This window comes from Oncorhynchus keta, chromosome 26 (assembly GCF_023373465.1).
Source record: "Oncorhynchus keta strain PuntledgeMale-10-30-2019 chromosome 26, Oket_V2, whole genome shotgun sequence".
Taxonomy (NCBI): Eukaryota; Metazoa; Chordata; class Actinopteri; order Salmoniformes; family Salmonidae; genus Oncorhynchus; species Oncorhynchus keta.
In genome coordinates, this window is record NC_068446.1 from 5,347,791 (window position 1) to 5,369,324 (window position 21,534).

Below are 21,534 nucleotides of genomic sequence, written 5' to 3' on the forward strand. Positions count from 1 at the left end.
GAAGTACACCACAGCAAAGGCAGGAGTATTTAAAGACATCAAACGTAAAATAAAATGGATAATGTGATATTGTGAGGCCAATATGAAAGAGAAAGAGAGAAAAAGAGAGAGAGAGAGAGAGAAAAAGGGAGAGAGAAAAAGAAAGAGAAACAGAGTGAACAAAACAAACACAGGTAGAATGAGAGAGAGAGAAATCGTGACAAAGGAGGCTCCGGGGATCAGAGCAGGCCTGAAAGCTGGGTCTCAGTGGTAGGATGAAGAGCAGTGGGGAGATGAAACACAATTTGGGCCGGGCCCCCTACTGACCAGAACTATGGGGCCTGCCTCTGAAGTAACCCCCTGCATCACCACCGTCACCACATGTCTCACAGCCACCACTGTATTATAGTCGGTTAGCCATTTGTTGATCAAGAGACACTACCTTCAAAAATTAACAATACAAAACAATGTTTCCCATTACAGAAGTAGTATGGGTTATATTTCAAATAACACATTCATTTTCTGGGATATTTAGAAATGTTTATAAAAAATGAAGTATCAATCTGTAATGGCATGCTATTGTGTACAATACACTTTGTATTCACACAATCACTACACAGTCCACAAAATGTGGAAGCAAAATTAAGGTAGCCTAGAAAATTCAAATGTACAACTATCAAATAAACAACCCATCTAATTACTGGTGTTCTCATCATAGCCTTACCATCGGGCAAAGAGAAAATAAGTTTAGGCCGAACAATTCGTTTAAAAAAAGAAAAATCCGGCTAAAATATATTGTTTTTTATTCAAATTAATGGCATATGGAATGAATTCATATGTAGCAGTGTCATACTATTCATTGGAATAGGAGCCGTGGTGACAGGAGGGGGAAATGTGAACCCAGTGTTTGAAGTTCAAAGAAACCCTCTTCCTCCCCTCTCCATTCACACACCAATTTGAGTGTTTTATGTTATAGGCCGCCAAAAAAAACATTTGTCACGTCAATAACAAGGTTCTGGGAAGATAATGCGGCGAACCAACGTTGAAATCCTGCCAGCAAACCACGTTATCAGACGAATCGATCCTCTGACCCCTTCAATTAATCCTTCCTGTAAGCGATAAAAAGGTCCAGATAATGTGTCCCAACACCAACTACTTCAAGGTGCTGTTCCTGTTGTTACACAGCAACACTGTCAATATCCTTCAAAGAGAAAAGCCTTTCAGAATGGTTGCTACTGAGCCTTTCTAAAGGCAAATATACCGCCAGCTAAGAAAGAACGCGGCTGTAATATATATAGTTTTGACAATACATGAATTACATTTCTGACAAACAAAGTTACAATAGTGTAGCAACCAAAGATAATGCAAAAAATAATTCGCCGATTGTAGATCGCAAATGAACCGATTCATGATACAATGCGCAATGAGGACCACATACTTTTTTTAATATACATACGTTTGTTTTCGAATGAAATTTTTTATTTTTATGTCGAATGTTGACAGAAATCGAACCAGAAAATTGGGGTTACCTGCATGGTGAAGACTCCGAGCTCCTGCGAGGACAGTTTTTTCATTTGCACGGCTAAAACTTGTGCCTCCTCCAAGATCGAAAACTCCGTTTCAGCGCCACAAAATCCACAACATAGAAGCGACAATACTGCCACAGAGCTCCAGAAAACAGCCATGAAGTTACACCAGTGGAGTCTCGAGTTCTTATTCCAAACCGTGGATGGAATTCGTGTTAAAATCACGGGTCCTTCTCCCCCTACTCGCCTCGCCATATGATGGCTGGTGTAGTAGTCGAATAGGAAACTGGAAATTCGCTTCGCAGCCCCTGAGGAAAAACTTCAAGGGAACTAATTTCACAACTTCGTAGCTATATACCTGGCCTTAATTTCAAGACGAAATTCCTCGACTTTAAACGACGACATTAATTCATATTTTGGAAATCCACGAAGGTAGGAGAATTACAATCCATTAAAGCGCTGATAGATGTGCATTTCTGTCCATAGATCCTGCTCACTCCGCACCAACTCCAGTAAAGCGTAAGCCCCAGAATCACAATGGGGGTGAAAGTAGGAGTACGGGAGCAAAACAACGGCATGGCGTTTGAGTTGGGTATGGATTGGGATTGTATTTGGAGAACGATCTCTCAAAAACAATATGCCGGACATATGATCTACCAATAGCTGCTGTACATCTGTAGAATCAACGTAGTATTTTATTAAACAAACAAACCACAGTATAGACACACACTGTGGAATATCGTTTTAATTGAAATGTTCATCAAGCAAATAGAAATTACACAGGGCTAAAGCACTTTTTTACGTGACTGCTATGTTACTGCAGTAATGGTGGATAGTGTAGTCTTTTGACGGCAGAAAAACAAGAATCTCTAAAGTCGTCCCAGGTGAGGGAGGACCAACTGGCTGCGCAGGAGCCTTAACCGAGTCGGTCTGGAACTCACCAAAAGGCTCCATTTCTCATTTGTGAAATTGAAACTAGCCAGTAAAACCAGGACCGGAGTCTCCCATAGAACATACTGTCTTCAGTGTTCATAATGTAAAGCAAGTAAAACCAGGACCGGAGTCTCCCATAGAACATACTGTCTTCAGTGTTCATAATGTAATTCACAGAACAGACACACCGGGTTCTAGGCTACTCCAAATACTATACTGTATGTCATTTAAATTATCTCTGTGTTTTATTCTATGCATGTAACTGGGATCTGATAATAAGATGTGACTGTGTTTGGAAGAATAAAGTTTCTAATGACAGTAAAGTCCTACTCAGAGTAATATACATTTCATGTGACTCTTTAGAAGGGCTACCGCATGCCTACTTCCATCCAGATGTTGACCTCCAATCAGCAGCCGCCTTTAAAAAGGGCCTTGCTCTGTTCCAAGCCCCGATTGGAGAATAGTACACATGAGCGTAAAGTCGTGTTCCCCTGCTTAAACGTTGCTGACACATGCCAAATCGTACAATACCTGGATAGGTATTTTGCGTATCCGCTAACCTCATCCTATGTTATATCAATTTGGTGCCTGACTGGCGACTGCACAGTCAATGACGTGTCATGCAACCATTGGTTGATGCATGCAACGTCTGAGCAGGGGAACGCACCTTAACTATGACCCAGCTGAGGTCTTTTGGGGCATTCATGTGCACATGGAAAGTAGGAAACTGAGAAATGGGAAATCCTAAAATCAAATTGTGTTGAAGTGCTTTTGAAGTCGGCCAGTTCTTCAATTCCAGTCCCATATTGCTAATGTGGGACTGGAATGTGATGTTTATATGTGTATAGGACTTTTATTGTGACATGCAACCATACCTGTATTCTAATTGGCTCCTGTATTAGAGCGAGGGCTTCTTGGTAGAAGATCAGTCAGAGCTGCCATGATGTAGTGTGTGGAGGTGTCGCCATTGCCTCTCCCCTTATTTATTTATTTTATATCCCCTTTATGAGTTATGCAGAGTCTCATCATTAAAGTTTGGGGTTTAATGCACTGATGGTGCATTGTCAGCTTCTTCAACTACAAGACCGATAACCAATAGCCTTAAAGTACATTTATGGTCAATCTGGAAGAGCTCTGCATTTGCCACATTTACTGCGATGTGGCTTCTGCAGAAGTCAGGGCATTCATACATCTTGCGCTTCGTAGAGCTGTTGTGAAGGAAGTTATCAAAGAAGTGAGCTTGTGTTTTAGTGCCGTCAACCAATCATGTTAATGCAGAGCTATATGGCGCTATACGGCGCCCTCGGCATTGTTACAAAATTTGGGAGGCAAACACAGCGATGCCATACAGAGCTAGATTTGACCTCCGCAAGACTTCGGAGGCTCCGCAATTGCGTACAATTCCATACAGAGTCTCTGGACAGCATTGCTGGATCAAGCATTAATCGGCTATAACACCAATAAAGTTAGCTTAACATTGACAAAAGGTCAAACTCGCTCCACAGTATCCATATTGATACGTGTGTAATTGTCAAAAACAGATTTGTGGTCATCTTGTGGTTAAGAAGGTGAAAGGTCAGTGGTGAAACGTCACAACTCGGCAACTTGGGTAACGGGATTGTCTCTGAGTTTCCCACTTGGAATTACGACTTGGACGGTCATTCAACTGAAACTTCCCAGTCAGAACTCCGAGCACCCGATTAGCCTCCTCCCTGTCATTACTGTTTCTTTGCATAATGTAGTTTCAACAATGAAGCCATGTCTTAACCAGGATTTTACTTTAGGCTACTTTATTACATTTAATCAGCATTTCTGTAAATATGACAGATTAAGCCTGCAGGCTAATTTTCAACTCTTAGTCTCATCTTTTGCCCTTTAGTCTGGAAGATAACAAAGTAACACTGACCAGGACTGGGAGCTGGCGCAGATATGGTGGATACTCTATCCATAAGTCTCTGACATTTTGCTCATGTACAGTAGCTACCATCCATGGTCAGAGGGAATGAGGGAGGGGAGGATGTTTTTCACTCTATCCAGATATACCATTTTTGAAAAAAAAGTTGCAATCTAGAACCTTAAACAGTTCTTCAGCTGTCCCCATAGGAAAACCTGTTGTGGAATATTCTGATCAAATGAGAGAGACTTTGTAATTTCTTCAAACAATCATCTTTATTCGATATCAATTAACGCTGGTCGACCCCACACCCTTGAGTGTTGGACCGAGTAACCTAACCTTTACACAAATGCAGAGTACAAAATATAGCTGACACTAAAAATGCTTCATCGTTATTGGTTCCACTCATCCCATGCAGATTGGGGCATCATAAGCCACTCTGGGTTCATCCGGTCGTTATCTGCACGGGGTTGTTGTCTTAACCACACCCTGATTTAGTTTCCCAGATGCAAGGATGATTTTGAGGCAATGAGGGATTGATCTACTGCTAAACTATCCCTAGTAACACACATTCTTGTCTATGTGATGCAGTCTTTAACTCATTTGTCAGCTCAAGCCATTTCTGGTGACCATATGCCCAGATTAGCTGGAGGGAACTAGAGTGGAGACCATAAACACACACTAGTAGGACAGAAATGTCTTACTATTAGTTAAGTATGAATTGTTAACCATTAATAATCAAATAAATCAGGTAAATAAGTCATTTTCACAAACCCTTTTGAAGAACCCTTTTTGATTCCAGGTAGATAGATCCCTTTTGGTTCCGGGTAGAACCCTTTTGATTCCAGGTAGATCCCTTTTGGTTCCAGGTAGATCCCCTTTTGGTTCCAGGTAGATCCCTTTTGGTTCCAGGTAGAAACCTTTTGGTTCCAGGTAGATCCCTTTTGGTTACAGGTAGAAACCTTTTGGTTCCATGTAGATCCCTTTTGGTTCCAGGTAGAAACCTTTTGTTTCCAGGTAGATCCCTTTTGGTTCCAGGTAGAAACCTTTTGGTTCCAGGTAGATCCCTTTTGGTTCCAGGTAGAAACCTTTTGTTTCCAGGTAGAAACCTTTTTGTTTACATGTAAAAACCTTTTCCACAGAGGGTTCTGAATGGAACCCAAAATAGTTCTACCTGGAACCAAAACAGGTTCTACTGTAGCTGCAATCCTATAGAGATGGCCAAAGAACCCTCTTGGACCACTTTTTTCTACGAGTGTAGCCTGGAGCTAGCCTCTCTCCCATTCCCAGTGATCTGATTAGTGTTTGCCTGCCCCGGAAAAGTAGAGAAGTCCCAACCCCAGCCTCAGTCCCAGCCTCAGTCCCAGCCCCACTCCCCAGAGCCTGCTGTGGTAGGGCCAGAGCCGGAGCCAGGGGAGTCAGCCGGTGGGCAGATGGAGAGCACAGACACGCAGCATGAATGAGACGTCTGTTTGTGTGTCCTTGGCCTGAGAACCTGTCAGATGTTTTCATAGTCGTAAAAGATGCTTTTAGACACTTCTAAACAGAATGATGTTTCTGAAGAAGGGTCAAATATATGCACAGTGCATAAAAGCCTATATTTTAACAGTAAACAAACCATGGCGAAATATCTGTCCATTTTAACAAAGGCAGTACAGGAAAACATGTATCCTCTCCTCCTCCTCCTCTCCTCTCCCCATGTGTCCAGGCCACAGTGAGGAGACCTCATCCGAGCTTTAATGTCAAGGAGAGGTGTTTATTAATGGAGAGGATTAGAACATGGAGACAGGCAGCTCTCTGCTTCACACCTGCATGGGGAGAGTGCTACAGGTGCATTCTCAGTGTGTGTGTGTGTGTGTGTGTGTGTGTGTGTGTGTGTGTGTGTGTGTGTGTGTGTGTGTGTGTGTGTGTGTGTGTGTGTGTGTGTGTGTGTGTGTGTGTGTGTGTGTGTGTGTGTGTGTGCATACGTTAATGAGACAATCGATAGCTACTACATTCAAAGTAGTCATATTAGTTTTAAGGGTAATATAAACAAAATAACTGTGGTGCACATTAATGTTATAAGTGTATGGTTCAATTTATTGTGATAAATCACTACATTTATCGTGATATGAATGTTGGTCCATATCACCCGGCTCTAGCGTGCGTGCAGGCCCACGTGTCTGGGTTCCTATGAGCATGTGTATGCATCCCATGCCTGACTTTGCACTTCATAAATTGGCAGTCAGCACGTGAAACGATATCAAAGCGTTCTTACCGCCCCTGTTTCGTAAAAAAAACTGAGGGATTGGTCTGGAGAAACGTGACCACTCTCAAATTCATAGACATAGCTATGGATGGGCTGATCATCCATCATATCAAAATGAACGTTTTAACCTTGTTTTATGGGTGCAGTAGCTGGCGGAAGCGCCAAAGGCCTGGGTTTTTTATGAAGTTTGTTAAATAGCCTGCCCCATATTTGCTAAATACATAGAACATGTTTGCAGTCCACGTTGTTCTAGTTGCATTGCTTCAATATGAACGTACACTGTTAAACATAGGCTATGGCATGCATACTGATGTAGGAGCTAGGCTTACTGTAAATTGCGATCTGCACATGGGCATCTCAGTCGCAGTCAATAAGCAAGATTAAATTCACTAGGCTATTGATAAGGCCTAAAAAGACAGTGAATAATTCCAATCACATTCGAGTAAAAATAAAATCACTTGTTTTAGAAAGGCTACGTATAAATACAGTCACATGTACCATAATTGCGTATAATCCAGACAAGGCAATTTAGACTATGGAGGGTTTTCCGCACATCCAACCTTTTCATAGGAGCTGGATAAAGATCCAGAATAAAGACAAAGGGGGAATGTCCACTCCGCGTTATAGCTCGCAAAGGTACCACTTTATAAACATCATGGAGCCATCTTACAGATCATATTTGCACTTCTCCAGATATAGCAGATGATATTGCATTGCATCCGAGCCATGTACGTTCTCATCACAAACCCATGGGCAGTGAATCTTTCTCATAAGTTTGATTGTTTTCTGTAAAATTGGATTTAAACCCAATCTGTTTTTTTCAACAACAATATTTCTATGCATGATGGTCATAAATTGCATTTCTCGTTCCATGGCAGGCAATGTTCTTCAGCATGAGGCATGGATGTTTGTCCTATCCATTGAATATAGTTTATTAAATAGTAAGGTCTAGATTAAAAGAGAAACGAGTAGCTCTCGTCGTTGATAAACTATATATTGATAACCAGTTGTTCAGAGACACAAAGACTACTCCATGGTTATTTTAAAAATTACAAAGTTCTCATAGATGAGGAAAATAAACACAATTCTAGCCCGGTTATGGATTGTAACAATACAATAAAAAATAGAGCTTTTCTATACATCTTCACATATAACTAATTGAACACACAAACACTAATTCAACATAGTGAAGATAAAAACTAAGTAAACAGAAAGCACAGTATGTGTGGATGGTGTGTGTTTATTTTGATTTGTTATGTTTGTAAGTTGAGTGAGTGAGTAATGAAATGGTTGCATATCCCAGAGCCAATGTATTGCTGTGGGCCGGGGTGTGAGAGGGCTTTCAATGCTGTTCAGATGACGGATATACTTTTATAACGAATTATACGTCTTATTTATTTATTGTCCTATCGTGGTGGAACAGTTTTTAAAATAGATGATACATTTGATTTGTTATTGTCCTATCATGGGGAACTACATTTAAAAAATCAATTATATCCAATTATTTATTTATGATCCTAATATAATGGTACGGTCCATGACCCTATACCCTAAACACCCACCTGAATGACCCAGATACTAAGGAGAAGTCCTAATGTAATGGTACGGTCCATGACCATATACCCTAGACATCCACCTGAATGACCCAGATACTAAGGAGAAGTCCTAATGTAAAGTCCCTAAACACCCACCTAATAATAAATGGTACGGTCCACAACCCTATACCATAGACACCCACCTATATGCCCATTTACCCTAGACACCCACCTGAACGCTTTCCTAATGTAATGGTACCATGACCCTATACCCTAGACACCCACCTTGACAGATCATGTGTGCATGACCCTTCCCTAGACACCCACCTGAATGACCCAGAGACTGGTCCCGGGGTCCATCCCTATACCCTAGACACCCACTACCCTCAGGAGAAGTCCTAATGTAATGGTACGTTACCCTATACCGCCACCTGCCCAGAGACTCTAATGGTACGGTCCATGACCCTATACCCTAGACACCCACCTGAATGACCAAGATACTAAGGAGAAGTCCTAATGTAATGGTACGGTCCATGACCCTATACCCTAGACACCCACCTGAATGACCCAGATACTAAGGAGAAGTCCTAATGTAATGGTACGGTCCATGACCCTATACCCTAGACACCCACCTGAACGACCCAGATACTAAGGAGGAGTCCTGATGTAATGGTACGGTCCATGACCCTATACCCTAGACACCCACCTGAATGACCCAGATACTCAGGAGAAGTCCCTAACTGTTTTATGTGCATGTGGTAAGTGGTCTGTATGCAGCCAAAATGATGGTCAGAGACCAAGAGCAGCACTGCCCCCTCAAGATTCTGAGCCTGCTTGGCAGGGTTGGTCCTGCAAAGCCAAAGCCCCCTAAAGGGAGAGCATACTACACAAGGAAATTCTCAAAGCTGCTAATGAGAACCTTGATAACCTTGATACCTAGCCTGTGGGGATTCCGGTGGGGTGCCCCCACCCAGGCAGTGGCAGTGCTGGCAACACTAGCTAGAGTAACCAATGGGGAGGGCTTCACACTCGGACATTCAGAGAGGGGGTATATTATTGTGACCCTAGTGGCACAGAATTAAAGTTGGACTGCATGGAGATGCTTGGGAATATGGTCAATACGGGTGACAGTATAGTAGGGGTTTCAGGGTAGAGGTGTACATTTGACCTCCATCATCTAGGATGTGACAATGGTAAATTGTAACGGCGTTCTTCGTTTGTAGAAAGAGAGTCGGACCGAAATGCAGCGTAGTGGTTACTCATGTCTTTAATGAAGAGATCGTGATACATGAAATAACTTATACATATACAAAAAACAACAAACGGAACGTGAAACCTAATTACAGCCTATCTGGTGAAACTACACAGAGACAGGAACAATCACCCACAAAATACAAAGCGAAACCAGGCTACCTAAATACGGTTCCCAATCAGAGACAACGAGAATCACCTGACTCTGATTGAGAACCGCCTCAGGCAGCCAAGCCCATACAACACTCCTACTCAGCCGCAATCCCAATAATACAAAAACCCCAATACGAAATACAACAACATAAACCCATGTCACACCCTGGCCTGACCAAATAATAAAGAAAACACTAAATACTAAGACCAAGGCGTGACATAAATACAATCTCTCAATTTTTGCCTATTTTTTGTGCGGTCTTGCAGGCCTTCTCATGCAGCTGCAACTGCAAGTGCATTTGTAAATCAATACCTATCTTGAGTTGGGCTCTGGGGTGGTGCAATTGTTGAGTAAGGGAGCTTATGGTAGTGTGGGGGTATGGGTTGAGTGTGTGTGGGTGTATGTGTGTATCCCACAACTGTTGCGAAGAAGTAAAAGATGTTAGGGAAAATAGAGGATGATCCACAGTTATATATAATACAAATCGAGGTGAGGGCGATGGAAATGCATTTGGCAGTTAATCTACTTCAATACTTATTTTCCTCCATAATTTGCAAATAAATTCATTAAAAATCCTACAATGTGATTTCTGGATTTTTTTTTCTTATTTTGTCTGTCATAGTTGAAGTGTACCCATGATGAAAATTACAGGCCTCTCTCATCTTTTTAAGTGGGAGAACTTGCACATTTGGTGGCTGACTAAACTTTTTTTCCCCACTGTATATAGACACTCAATCATCATGTTACTTTTTAATGGTACATTTACAAACATATATTTTGATAAAAAATAATTGAAAGTTGTGTCTCATTATGATAGGTGGTGAAATAAGTATAGCCAGTTACAATTGTAAGGGCCTAGCAGATAATAAGAAAAGACAATATGTATTTACCTGGCTAAAAGAGAAGGAATATAATATCTATTGTTTACAGGAAACCCATTCAACAGTTTTAGATGAAGTTTTGTGCAAAAAGAACTGGGGGGCAAAATATATTTCTCCCAGGGGCAAAGAAATTCAAAAGGGGTGATGGTTTTAATTAACAGTAATTTTGATCTAAATGTGCAAATTGTCCAAACAGATCCTCAAGGTAGATGGATGATTTTAAATATGTTACTGGACAATAAACAGATATGGCTTATTAACCTATACGGTCCAAATAATGATGATCCACACTTCTTAGAAAATATATATAAGAATTGATCAACTCTACAAGCAACACTAGACTCTATTATTATGGTGGGAGATTTTAATACGGTCTTAAATACCTCTATGGACCGGAAAGGAAATCACACTACTAACTATCACCCTCAGGCACTTAAGGAAATCATGAATGTCATGGATATATTGGAATTAGTGGATATATGGAGAGTTAAATACCCTGACCTAATCAAGCTAGTCACCTTGACTACATTCTTATACCATTCTCTCTGGCACCAAAAGTTTAAAAAGTGTTGATAGGGGACAGAATGCGGTCGGATCATCACATAATTGGTATATATATTACTCTTACAGAATTTCCATGTGGGTGAGGATATTGGAAATTTAATCAAAGCCTACTAGATGATAAATTGTTTAGAACTAGGAAAAAATCATTTATAACTGACTTTTTCAGACATAACATAGGTACAGCAGATCCCCTTACTGTATGGGACACTTTTAAATGTGCCTTTAGAGGCCATGCAATTCAGTACTCATCTACAAAACAAAAGCAATTTAGATCAAAAGAGTCCATATTAACAAAGGAAATTGAAGGAGTAACAGTACAGTTAGATAGGAATAAAAATGGTACCGTAGAGACACAGAATAAGATAGAGGAAAAACAAAAAGAAATGGAGGAACTTATTCAAGAAATATCCAGTGTAATATATTATAATAATAAAGGGAACTGGATGGAATATGGGGAAAAATGCACCAAATTATTTTTCAATCTTCAATATAGAAATGCTACCAAAAAAAATGTATTAAAACATGTTACAAATGATGGAGTCACACATGATTCACCGGGTGATATTTTAAAGGAGGAAGTAAAGTACTTTAAGAATATGTTTTCATTTCAGGCTCCTCCATCTCCACTAAATGAAACTAATTGTATGGATTTTTTTCCGAATAATAATGTAAAATTAACATCTGTACAGAAAGACTCATGTGAAGGCCAAATTACTGAGGAGGAACTGCTTGATGCAATTGGATGGCATACCAGTGGAAATATACAAAACTTTATTTTTGGGGGGGGGGGGCAGGGTAGCCCAGTGGCTAGAGCGTTGGACTAGCAACCGGAAGGTTGAAAGCTCAATTCCCCCGAGCTGACAAGGTACAAATCTGTCGTACTGCCACTGAACAGGCAGTTAACCCACTGCTCCTAGGCCGTCATTGAAAATAAGAATTAGTTCTTAATTGACTTGCATAGTTAAATAAAGATAAAAACATTTAAAAAATACTCAAAGGACCATTGTTGGCTTGAACCATTATTTGCTTTAACCACTCCTATATAAACGGTAGATCATCAGACACGGAACAAGAAGGTCTGATGTCATTATTACTGAAACAGGACCCAAGTGGTATATATAAAGACCCAGTCCGTTAAAAAAATTGGAGACCTCTTACACTTCAGTGTTGTGATGCAAAAATCCTAGCAAAATGCTTGGCACATAGAATTTAAAAAGTATTGTCAGATATTATTCATCTAAATCAGACAGTTTTTTTACATGGACGATACATTGGAGATAATATAAGACAAGTACTGGAAACAATAGAACACTTTGAAATATCGGGGACACCAGGCCTGGTTGTCATAGCTGATATTGAAAAGGCTTTTGATAAAGTACGACTGAAGTTTATATATAAATGCCTAGAACATTTACATTTTGGAGAAACTCTTGTAAAATGTGTTAAGGTTATGTATAGTAACCCTAGGTGTGAAATAGTAAACAATGGCTACATCTCAGAAAGTTTTAAACTATCTAGAGGAGTAAAACAAGGTTGTCCACTATCGGCATATCTATTTATTATTGCCATGGAAATGTTAGCTGTTAAAATTAGATCCAGCAATAATATTAATAATATTAATAATATTAAGGGATTAGAAATCCAAAGGTGTCATTGTTCACTGATGATTCATGGTTTCTTTTAAAACCACAATTAGAGTCTCTCCACGGCCTCTTAGAGGATCTAGATACTTTTGCTATCCTCTCTGGATTAAAACCACAATTAGAGTCTCTCCACGGCCTCTTAGAGGATCTAGATACTTTTGCTATCCTCTCTGGATTAAAACCAAATGATGATAAATGTACCATATTACGTATTGGATCACTAAAAAATGTACATTTTACATTACTGTGTAGTTGACCAATTAAATGGTCTGACGGAGATGTGGACATACTCGGTATTCATATCCCAAAAGAAAGAAATGATCTCACTCCAATACATTTTAATAGAAAGTTAGCAAAAATAGATAAGATCTTGCTACCATGGAAAGGAAAATACCTGTCTATTTGTGGAAAAATCACCCTGATTAACTCTCCGAAATGGCTGATGTTGAGAGATAGATGGGAGGAGTTGAATGGAGCTGAAGGGTGGGACTGGATGGTGTTGAGAGATAGATGGGAGGGGTTGAATGGAGCTGAAGGGTGGGACTGGATGGTGTTAAGAGATAGATGGGAGGGGTTGAATGGAGCTGAAGGGTGGGACTGGATGGTGTTAAGAGATAGATGGGAGGGGTTGAATGGAGCTGAAGGGTGGGACTGGATGGTGTTGAGAGATAGATGGGAGGGGTTGAATGGAGCTGAAGGGTGGGACTGGATGGTGTTAAGAGATAGATGGGAGGGGTTGAATGGAGCTGAAGGGTGGGACTGGATGGTGTTGAGAGATAGATGGGAGGGGTTGAATGGAGCTGAAGGGTGGGACTGGATGGTGTTGAGAGATAGATGGGAGGGGTTGAATGGAGCTGAAGGGTGGGACTGGATGGTGTTGAGAGATAGATGGGAGGGGTTGAATGGAGCTGAAGGGTGGGACTGGATGGTGTTGAGAGATAGATGGGAGGGTTGAATGGAGCTGAAGGGTGGGACTGGATGGTGTTGAGAGATAGATGGGAGGGGTTGAATGGAGCTGAAGGGTGGGACTGGATGGTGTTAAGAGAGATGGGAGGGGTTGAATGGAGCTGAAGGGTGGGACTGGAAAGAGATAGATGGGAGGGGTTGAATGGAGCTGAAGGGTGGGACTGGATGGTGTTGAGAGATAGATGGGAGGGGTTGAATGGAGCTGAAGGGTGGGACTGGATGGTGTTAAGAGATAGATGGGAGGGGTTGAATGGAGCTGAAGGGTGGGACTAATAACAAGATGTAAAGCATGTGGGATCTGTAGAATGTATATAGGTTCGGAACTTTTGTGAAATAGCACAGTCACAAATAGAAATCAAACTGGATGGACATCAGAAATAGAGGAAGGACTAAGAACAAACAAGAGATAACTATTGTAAAGTAGACTGTGTCTGTAGAGTGTGTATAAGATGTATGGATTGAAGGTAAAAGCAGAAGTGTTTATTAGTTTACTCCAATTGGGGGATCGGCGGTAGGGTTTGCGGGGAATAATAATAAAGGTATATTCTTTAAAAAAGTATGTATGTCTATACAGGTATGTGTATGTATATATGTGTATATGTATGCATGCGTGTATGGATATATATATTTACCAAAACAATATGGGGGATTGGAAGTGATGCAGACAATTACATTGGAAGCAACATTCTTTCCACAATATTAAGCTGATCCAGAAAAGAAGAAGGAAAAAAAAGAAAAAGAAAATAGGAGGGTCTTAAGGGGTAACTAGCCCCGCTTAAGAACAATGTCTAATTGCTGACACAAAAAAGCAATGTTTGGGAAAAAAAATGGTATGTGTATGAAGGTCATGCTGAGGTGAATAAACTATAAAGGGGAAACAGTTGGCTACATTTTACACTTTTTTAGGTATTTCATTTAATTTATGTAACCTTTATTTAACTGGGAAGGGCTCATTGAGATTTAAAATCTCATTTTCAAGAGCGTCCTGGCCAAGATAGGCAGCACCAAGTCATTACAAAAATTACACACAAACAACATGAAAAACTACAAGTAAATTTAGTAAAAACCATAGAATTCACAAGAGTATAACAAAAGCAAAAAACAGCCAATTAAAAAAATGTACAGGTCAGGGAATCTGTCTCAAGATCATTCATCAATGATTTAAAAATACCAAAGTTCTTCCAGTTTAAAAGTATTTTGTAAGGCATTCCAAGACGATGGCACAAAAGTCCTTCTACCAAATTCAGTTCGGACATTTGGAACAGTTAGCAGGATAAAGTCCAGCGAACGAAGAGAGCACCCACCACATTTCTGATCAATAAAAATGCCCAAATAAAAAGGTAGTAAACACAAAATGGCTTTGTAAATAAAAGTATACCAGTTTCTAAGCCTACGAGTGACTAGAGAAGGCCAGACAACCCTGGTATACAAAGTGCAGTGGCGTGTAAGGTTTTTGCAGTTTAAAATACATCTCAAAGTGCCATGGTAAAGGGTGTCAATTGAGCTCAAACACTGAGCGGAAGCATTCATATATAAAATATCCCCATAGTCTAGTAAAGGCATAAATGTAGCTGATACTAGCCTCCTTCTGGCTTCAAAAGAAATACAGGCCTTATTCCTAAAAATAAAATCCAAATTTCAGCTTCAGTTATTTTGTAAGTTGTGATATATGCAATTTAAAAGAGAGGCCGTCATCAATTAAAATTCCAAGATATTTATATGAGGTTACAATCTCAATCTCATTGCCCTGACAGGTAATAATAGGTGAACAGTTCAGAGGTTTATTTCTTGCTTTAGAAAACACCCTTTGTTTAGTTTTGTCAGTATTGAGGATAAGCTTCAATTGACACAAGGTATGTTGAGCAGTATAAAAAGCAGTTTGCAAGTTCTTGAAAGCTTTTGTAAGAGACGAGGCACAACAGTAAATAATAGTATCATCAGCATAAAAATGAAGTTGCGCATTTTGGACATTTTTGTCTAAATTATTTATAGAAATAGTGAATAAGAGAGGACAAAGTACAGAGCCTTGGGGCACACCAGTACAGACAGACAATTTAACAGACATACGCCCATCAAATTGAGTGCACCGAGTTCTATCAGACAGATAGTTAGCAAACCATGTAACTGCATTCTGCGAAAGACCTACACTCGACAATCTCTGCCTTATGATCAACTGTATCAAAAGCCTTAGAGAGATCAATAAAAAGACCTACACTCGACAATCTCTGCCTTATGATCAACTTTATCAAAAGCCTTAGAGAGAGATCAATAAAAAGTGAGACACAGTGCTGTTTTGAAATGTTGTTTTTAGAAAAGGGGCTTTCGGGACCAAAAGTTTTTCAGTTGTTGTTATTAATTAATAAAAAAATATATTAATTGGATTATAATATTGGAATGAAATATAACTAATAACATGAATATAACATATAATAGCAATAACTCATAACTTAACTAATTAATTCAGTGTAACATTGATGTGGCAATTATCTTATGCTCTCCTATTGCACGATTCTAATGTGTACATAGGTCACAAATAAATCTATCTCCAGTAAAATTGGAGCCCACCTCCTGCACTACTCACGCCTAATCCAGTCCCTCCCTGTGACTGAAAACAGGGGGAGGGATGCCAATTGAAAAGCTCTCTCTTAAAAACTTAGCTAGCTATCTAGTGATATCACATAAAATGCTGTGTAAAATAGCTGAAAGGCTATAAAGTTGCATTAACATTAAAGCTATCAGTGACTAGTGGAAGCATTTACAACTGCAATTAAGTAACTTTATCTTTTTTGATGTATTTTACTTCAGACGATCTGGTAGTAAGGCTGCTAGCTAGCACTCCTAGCAGCTTATGCTAAATAGCTAGTTGGCTAGCATTTACTGCTAGTGATGTTTCAAGCTACCAAGTTAGCATAAACTAGCGCTAACTGGGATGGTCATTGTCTAAAGGTAGAAACACATTCATAACCATTAACGTAACAACATATTACCACTTTACGCAAATGTTATAATATTATGTTATAATGGTAGCCTACCATCACCTGATATGGCCTGTTAGTGACTTTACCATGTGAAAAGTAAATAAATGAACAGGTAAATAGCCTAGGTTACAAATAGATTCAGCACCAAAGACAGCAATCAGAATTCTGGCTGTGTGGTGCCAGGACAACAACCTCTCCCTCAATGTGAGCAAGACAAAGGAGCTGATCCTGGACTACAGGATAAGGCGGGCCAAACAGGCCCCCATTAACATCGACAGGGCTGAAGTGGAGCGTGTCGAGAGTTTCGAGTTCCTTGTTGTCCACATCAACAACGAACTATCATGGTCCAAACACACCAAGACAGTTGTGAAGAGGGCATGACAAAACCTTTCCTCCCCCAGGAGACTGGAAAGATTTGGCATGGGTCCCCAGATCCTCAAAAAGTTCTACAGCTGCACCATCGAGAGCATCCTGACAGGTTGCATCACCTCCTGGTATAGCATCTGACTGTAAGGCGCTACAGAGGGTAGTGCATACGGCCCAGTACATCACTGGGGCCAAGTTTCCTGCCATACAGGACCTATATAATAGGCTTTGTCAGAGGAAAGCTCATAAAATTGTCAGAGACTCCAGTCACCCAAGTCATAGACTGTTTTCTCTGCTACCGTACGGCAAGTGGTACCGGAGCGCCAAGTCTAGGACCAAAAGGCTCCTTAACAGCTTCTACCCCCAAGCCATAAGACTGCTGAACAATTAGTCAAATGGCCACCAGACAATTTACATTGACACACCTTTGTTTGTACACTGCTGCGACTCGCTGTTTATTATCTATGCATAGTCACTTCACCCCTACCTAGATGTACAAATTACCTCAACTAACCTGTACCCCTGCACACTGACTCGGTACCGGTACCCCCTTTATATAGCCTCGTTATTGTTATTTTGTGTAAATTGTCATTATTTTTTACTTGAGTTTATTTGGTAAATATTTTCTTAACTCTTCTTGCACTGCACTGTTGTTTAAAGGCATTTAAATAAGCATTTCACGGTAAGGTCTACACTTCTTGTGTTCGGCGCATGTGACAAATAACGTTTGATTTGATTTGAATTCCCGCATTTTGACAGTTAGGTCCAACAGTCGAAAAACAATAAGCAGTCTATTGCAATAACTTGATGTTCCTAAACAGACTTCCTACAATCACCGACACCTTTCATTCAATGGGCATCGCACATAGGCCCAACGAGTCCAAACTTTTCACAGAATCTGCATGGAGAAAAATGATGTCCAATCGAAAGTAAAAATGTGAAAAAAAACTGTTGACTGTTTTGTTGCTCATGATATTTTAATAAAACAGGCTACTGATTAGGCTACTGAGCACCTCAGCCGGCAACATCGATGTCATAACCAACTGCGTTAACGCTAAGAACAGCTTTTGGTGAGTCTTAAATGTCACCAGTAGCGCTTCTTGAAATTGGCACATTGGCACACGTTTTTAAGGACACACCTGAAATATGTCCACCCCTCCCACTTCAGCGCAAGCGAGCTGATATAAGACAGGTAAATTACAGAGCAAATAGCAGAGCGCTGGCTGCTGTTGAGAGAGAGAGAGAGAGAGAGAGAGAGAGAGAGAGAGAGAGAGAGAGAGACGATGCTGTTGACACGAGAGACACAGAGAGAGAGAGAGAGAGAGAGAGAGAGAGAGAGAGACAAAGAGAGACACAGAGAGAGAGAGAGAGAGAGAGAGAGAGAGAGAGAGAGAGAGACAGAGACAGAGATAGAGACAGAGACAGAGAGAGAGAGAGAGAGAGAGCTGCTCCATTGTGGATTCCAGTGAATCAGGGATTGGATTGGTCCAGTGGATGGGCTCGGCACCAGACAAATACCAAAGCATGTCAGTGCATGCTTATTGTTGACTAGAAGACAGTTGAAAAACATGTCTATTTTGACACATCGGACGTACGCACACACACACTTAACCACACACCCTTATGGGACACAGCACAAGTGTGTGTGTGTGTGAGTACACCTTAATAAACACCCTATGCCTAATTAGCCAGTACTATCGCTCCAAGACCGGGCCACATCAAACACAGTGACACACAAACACACATATTCGACAAACACACACGCAAACACACACACGCGCGCATGCATACACACAAATACATTAAAAAGAGCACTGTGGATCGGTGCGCTGTCACATGCTGGGGTCTCTGTGTGATGTTCACTGCACCACGTTCACACACATATGAGCAAACACACACGTGATGACACAAACACGATTATCCTCTGGACTAAGCCCCTTTACACACAGAGACCTCACTTTCTCTCTCAGAAGAGAGACAACCATATGAAACACAGGCAGGCAGGCAGGCAGGCAGGCAGGCAGGCAGGCAGGCAGGCAGACAGGCACAGACAGACAGACAGACAGACAGACAGACAGACAGACAGACAGACAGACAGACAGACAGACAGACAGACAGACAGACAGACAGACAGACAGACAGACAGAATGTCGCACTAACAAGCTGGAGGTCACGATCATTACCTTTAGAAAGCCCCATTTCCAGCCCTCACATTAGTTCCACACTCCAGTCATTGGTAGTTGGAACACACGTGAAGCAGAAATGCCAGCCTGCCTTTGAATTGCTGCTACAGTAAGCAGCAGTGATCTACGGTACATGATTCGAATAGCAACCATGTCATAAATGTTTGCCAGGCAATTCAAATATGCCTTTCACTATTCATTAATAATTCGGAGTTATTCGCTACTGACAGGTTATCAATTGGATAGTTATAATATAATAATAATAAATAATAATAATAATATAGTTTTCAGACAGCAACACACTACCTAAGTACACTCTTAGCGAAAAACGGTGCCATCTACAACCTTTAAAGGGTTCTTCTGTTGTCCCCATAGGTGAACCCCTTTTGGTTCCTTTCTAAAGAGGTTTCTACCTGGAACCAAAAAATATTATCCCATGGGGAAAGCTGAAGAACACTTTTGAAATACTCTTTTCTAAGAGTGTAGTGTATTAAACACTAATCCTAATGCCTGGCTGGCCTATCTTCTCAGATGACTGACGAGTCGTTTATTTGAGGGGAAATACTTCATTACACAAGAAGCCAGGGAGGGGGTCCTCATTAAGGGGGAGGGATTTGTCTTGTAGGATTATCTCATTTGCATAATGTTAATTATCCCGTGCGGCTACAAAGCCACCTGGTTGGGGAAGATAAAGGGAGAGAGACCGAGAAAGAAGTGAGAGAGGGAAAGTGTGGCTGATTAGCACGGGATCCTAGAGTCGTGAATACATTAACCGGATCTGAGGAGTGGAGAGACGGACAGGCAGGCAGGGAATGGCAGAAATAACTGCTCTTTCTTTCTCTCTCTCAATTACATTTCAATTGCTTGAAGTAACAATGTACTTTGGAGGTTATTCATGAACAATATCAATAATAACATCATAAAATAATATATAATTATGATTGTCACAAACAAGACAATCAGTAACAACAATAATCAAGATCTCTCTCTCTCTCTCTCTCTCTCTCTCTCTCTCTCTCTCTCTCTCTCTCTCTCTCTCTCTCTCAGATGTGATAAAAAAGCAGTGGACCATGGCTCTCCTTATAGAGTCTTGTTAGACCTTGTATTATCATGGTGTTGTGACTGCTTGAATGCTCCATTGTTACCTCTACCAACCCAGCTACAGATGTAGGATCTTAATTTGAGCCAGTTTGCTACAGCAGGAAAATAATCCTTCAACAACAGGAAATGTGAATTATTATGTGGATTATAATTCATATTTTTTTTTTGTAAGGGTGAATGCACTTTGAAATGTCTGTAACACCATAGAAATATAATTAATAGAATAGGTTGTCACTATTCAAGTCAATGATGGCATAATGGGTGGCTGGTGGCCATTGCAAATGTAGCCATAGGAGCAACCCACAAAAAAATTGCGATATGGTGGGAGGTGAATGGGCGGGGTACAATATATGCAAATAAATACTTAAATACTAGTATATATAAATACTAGTATTTACTATAGTTAAAATAAAGTGAAGTGTTTTTGAGGACACTAATGTAGTATTTACTACAGTGTTTTTTGTGTGGGTCATACTGTATGCAGTATTCACTATAGTATTCTACAGTGTACTACAACATTCTTTAAGAAAGTACTAGACATGATCGAGGGATTCTACAGTGTGTAGTATAGTATTCGACAGTTTACTATAGAATTATATAGTAAGTAGTGTAGTATTCTATAGTAAACTGTAGTATTTGTTTATGTGGGAAAGCAGGAAGTAAAAGCAGGAAGTAAATCTGTGCGCATCAGTCTGTGGTGTGATTAGTTGAATTAAATCAACTGACATTACAAGAAATACATTCCATTGTATGAGCCACATCAGTTAGCGTCATTTGAATGAACATTCCACATTACCATGGAAATGATGGCATCACAATACCAGGCAGCCATTGCGAGTGTACCCATGAGTAGTAAAATTGCCAGGGTTTAGAGGCTCCAAGCCTGTTCTATTAATTCTGTTTTTGTCTTACTCAATATCCCAGTCTAGAGATCCGTTGTGACAGTTAGACAATTTCTCAAAACCTCAGAGGACACCAGGACTTAATAGATGACAGGCACAGGGTCCTCTCCTCCTGGCAATGGTAGGGAAGGGAGTTTCCTAAACACGACCTCTCCCCTCTCCTTCAAACAGGCTCACCTTATAACAACACGGCTGAGTGACAGCCACAGTTACCAGTAGTAAGGCTGGTATCATCTGGGATCATGGCCAATCATGTACAGTATCAAAATCAGCAGCCATTGCTTGGCATGCAGCGCTCTATCACTGGTCCTCCATTTGGTGTCAGGATTATTGTTTTTGTCTAGGGAGGGATTGGTCCAACCTTGATTTTACTCTGATTTTAGGAGGAGGCTAATCTAACCAGGCAGATATAATAAAACGCCTATATGGG

The 21,534-nt window shown here is 40.6% G+C and overlaps 1 protein-coding gene across 1 annotated transcript in view; it reads right to left on the reverse strand.

Moving 5' to 3' along the window:
• Positions 1–2,270, reverse strand: part of LOC118379363 (VWFA and cache domain-containing protein 1) — a 135,540-nt gene extending 133,270 nt beyond the window's left edge. The window contains exon 1 of the mRNA XM_052480101.1: positions 1,509–2,270. Within this exon, the coding sequence (XP_052336061.1) occupies positions 1,509–1,760 (252 nt within the window). The 5' untranslated portion in view covers positions 1,761–2,270. The remainder of the gene's footprint in view (positions 1–1,508) is intronic.
• Between the last annotated feature and the right edge of the window lie 19,264 nt (positions 2,271–21,534).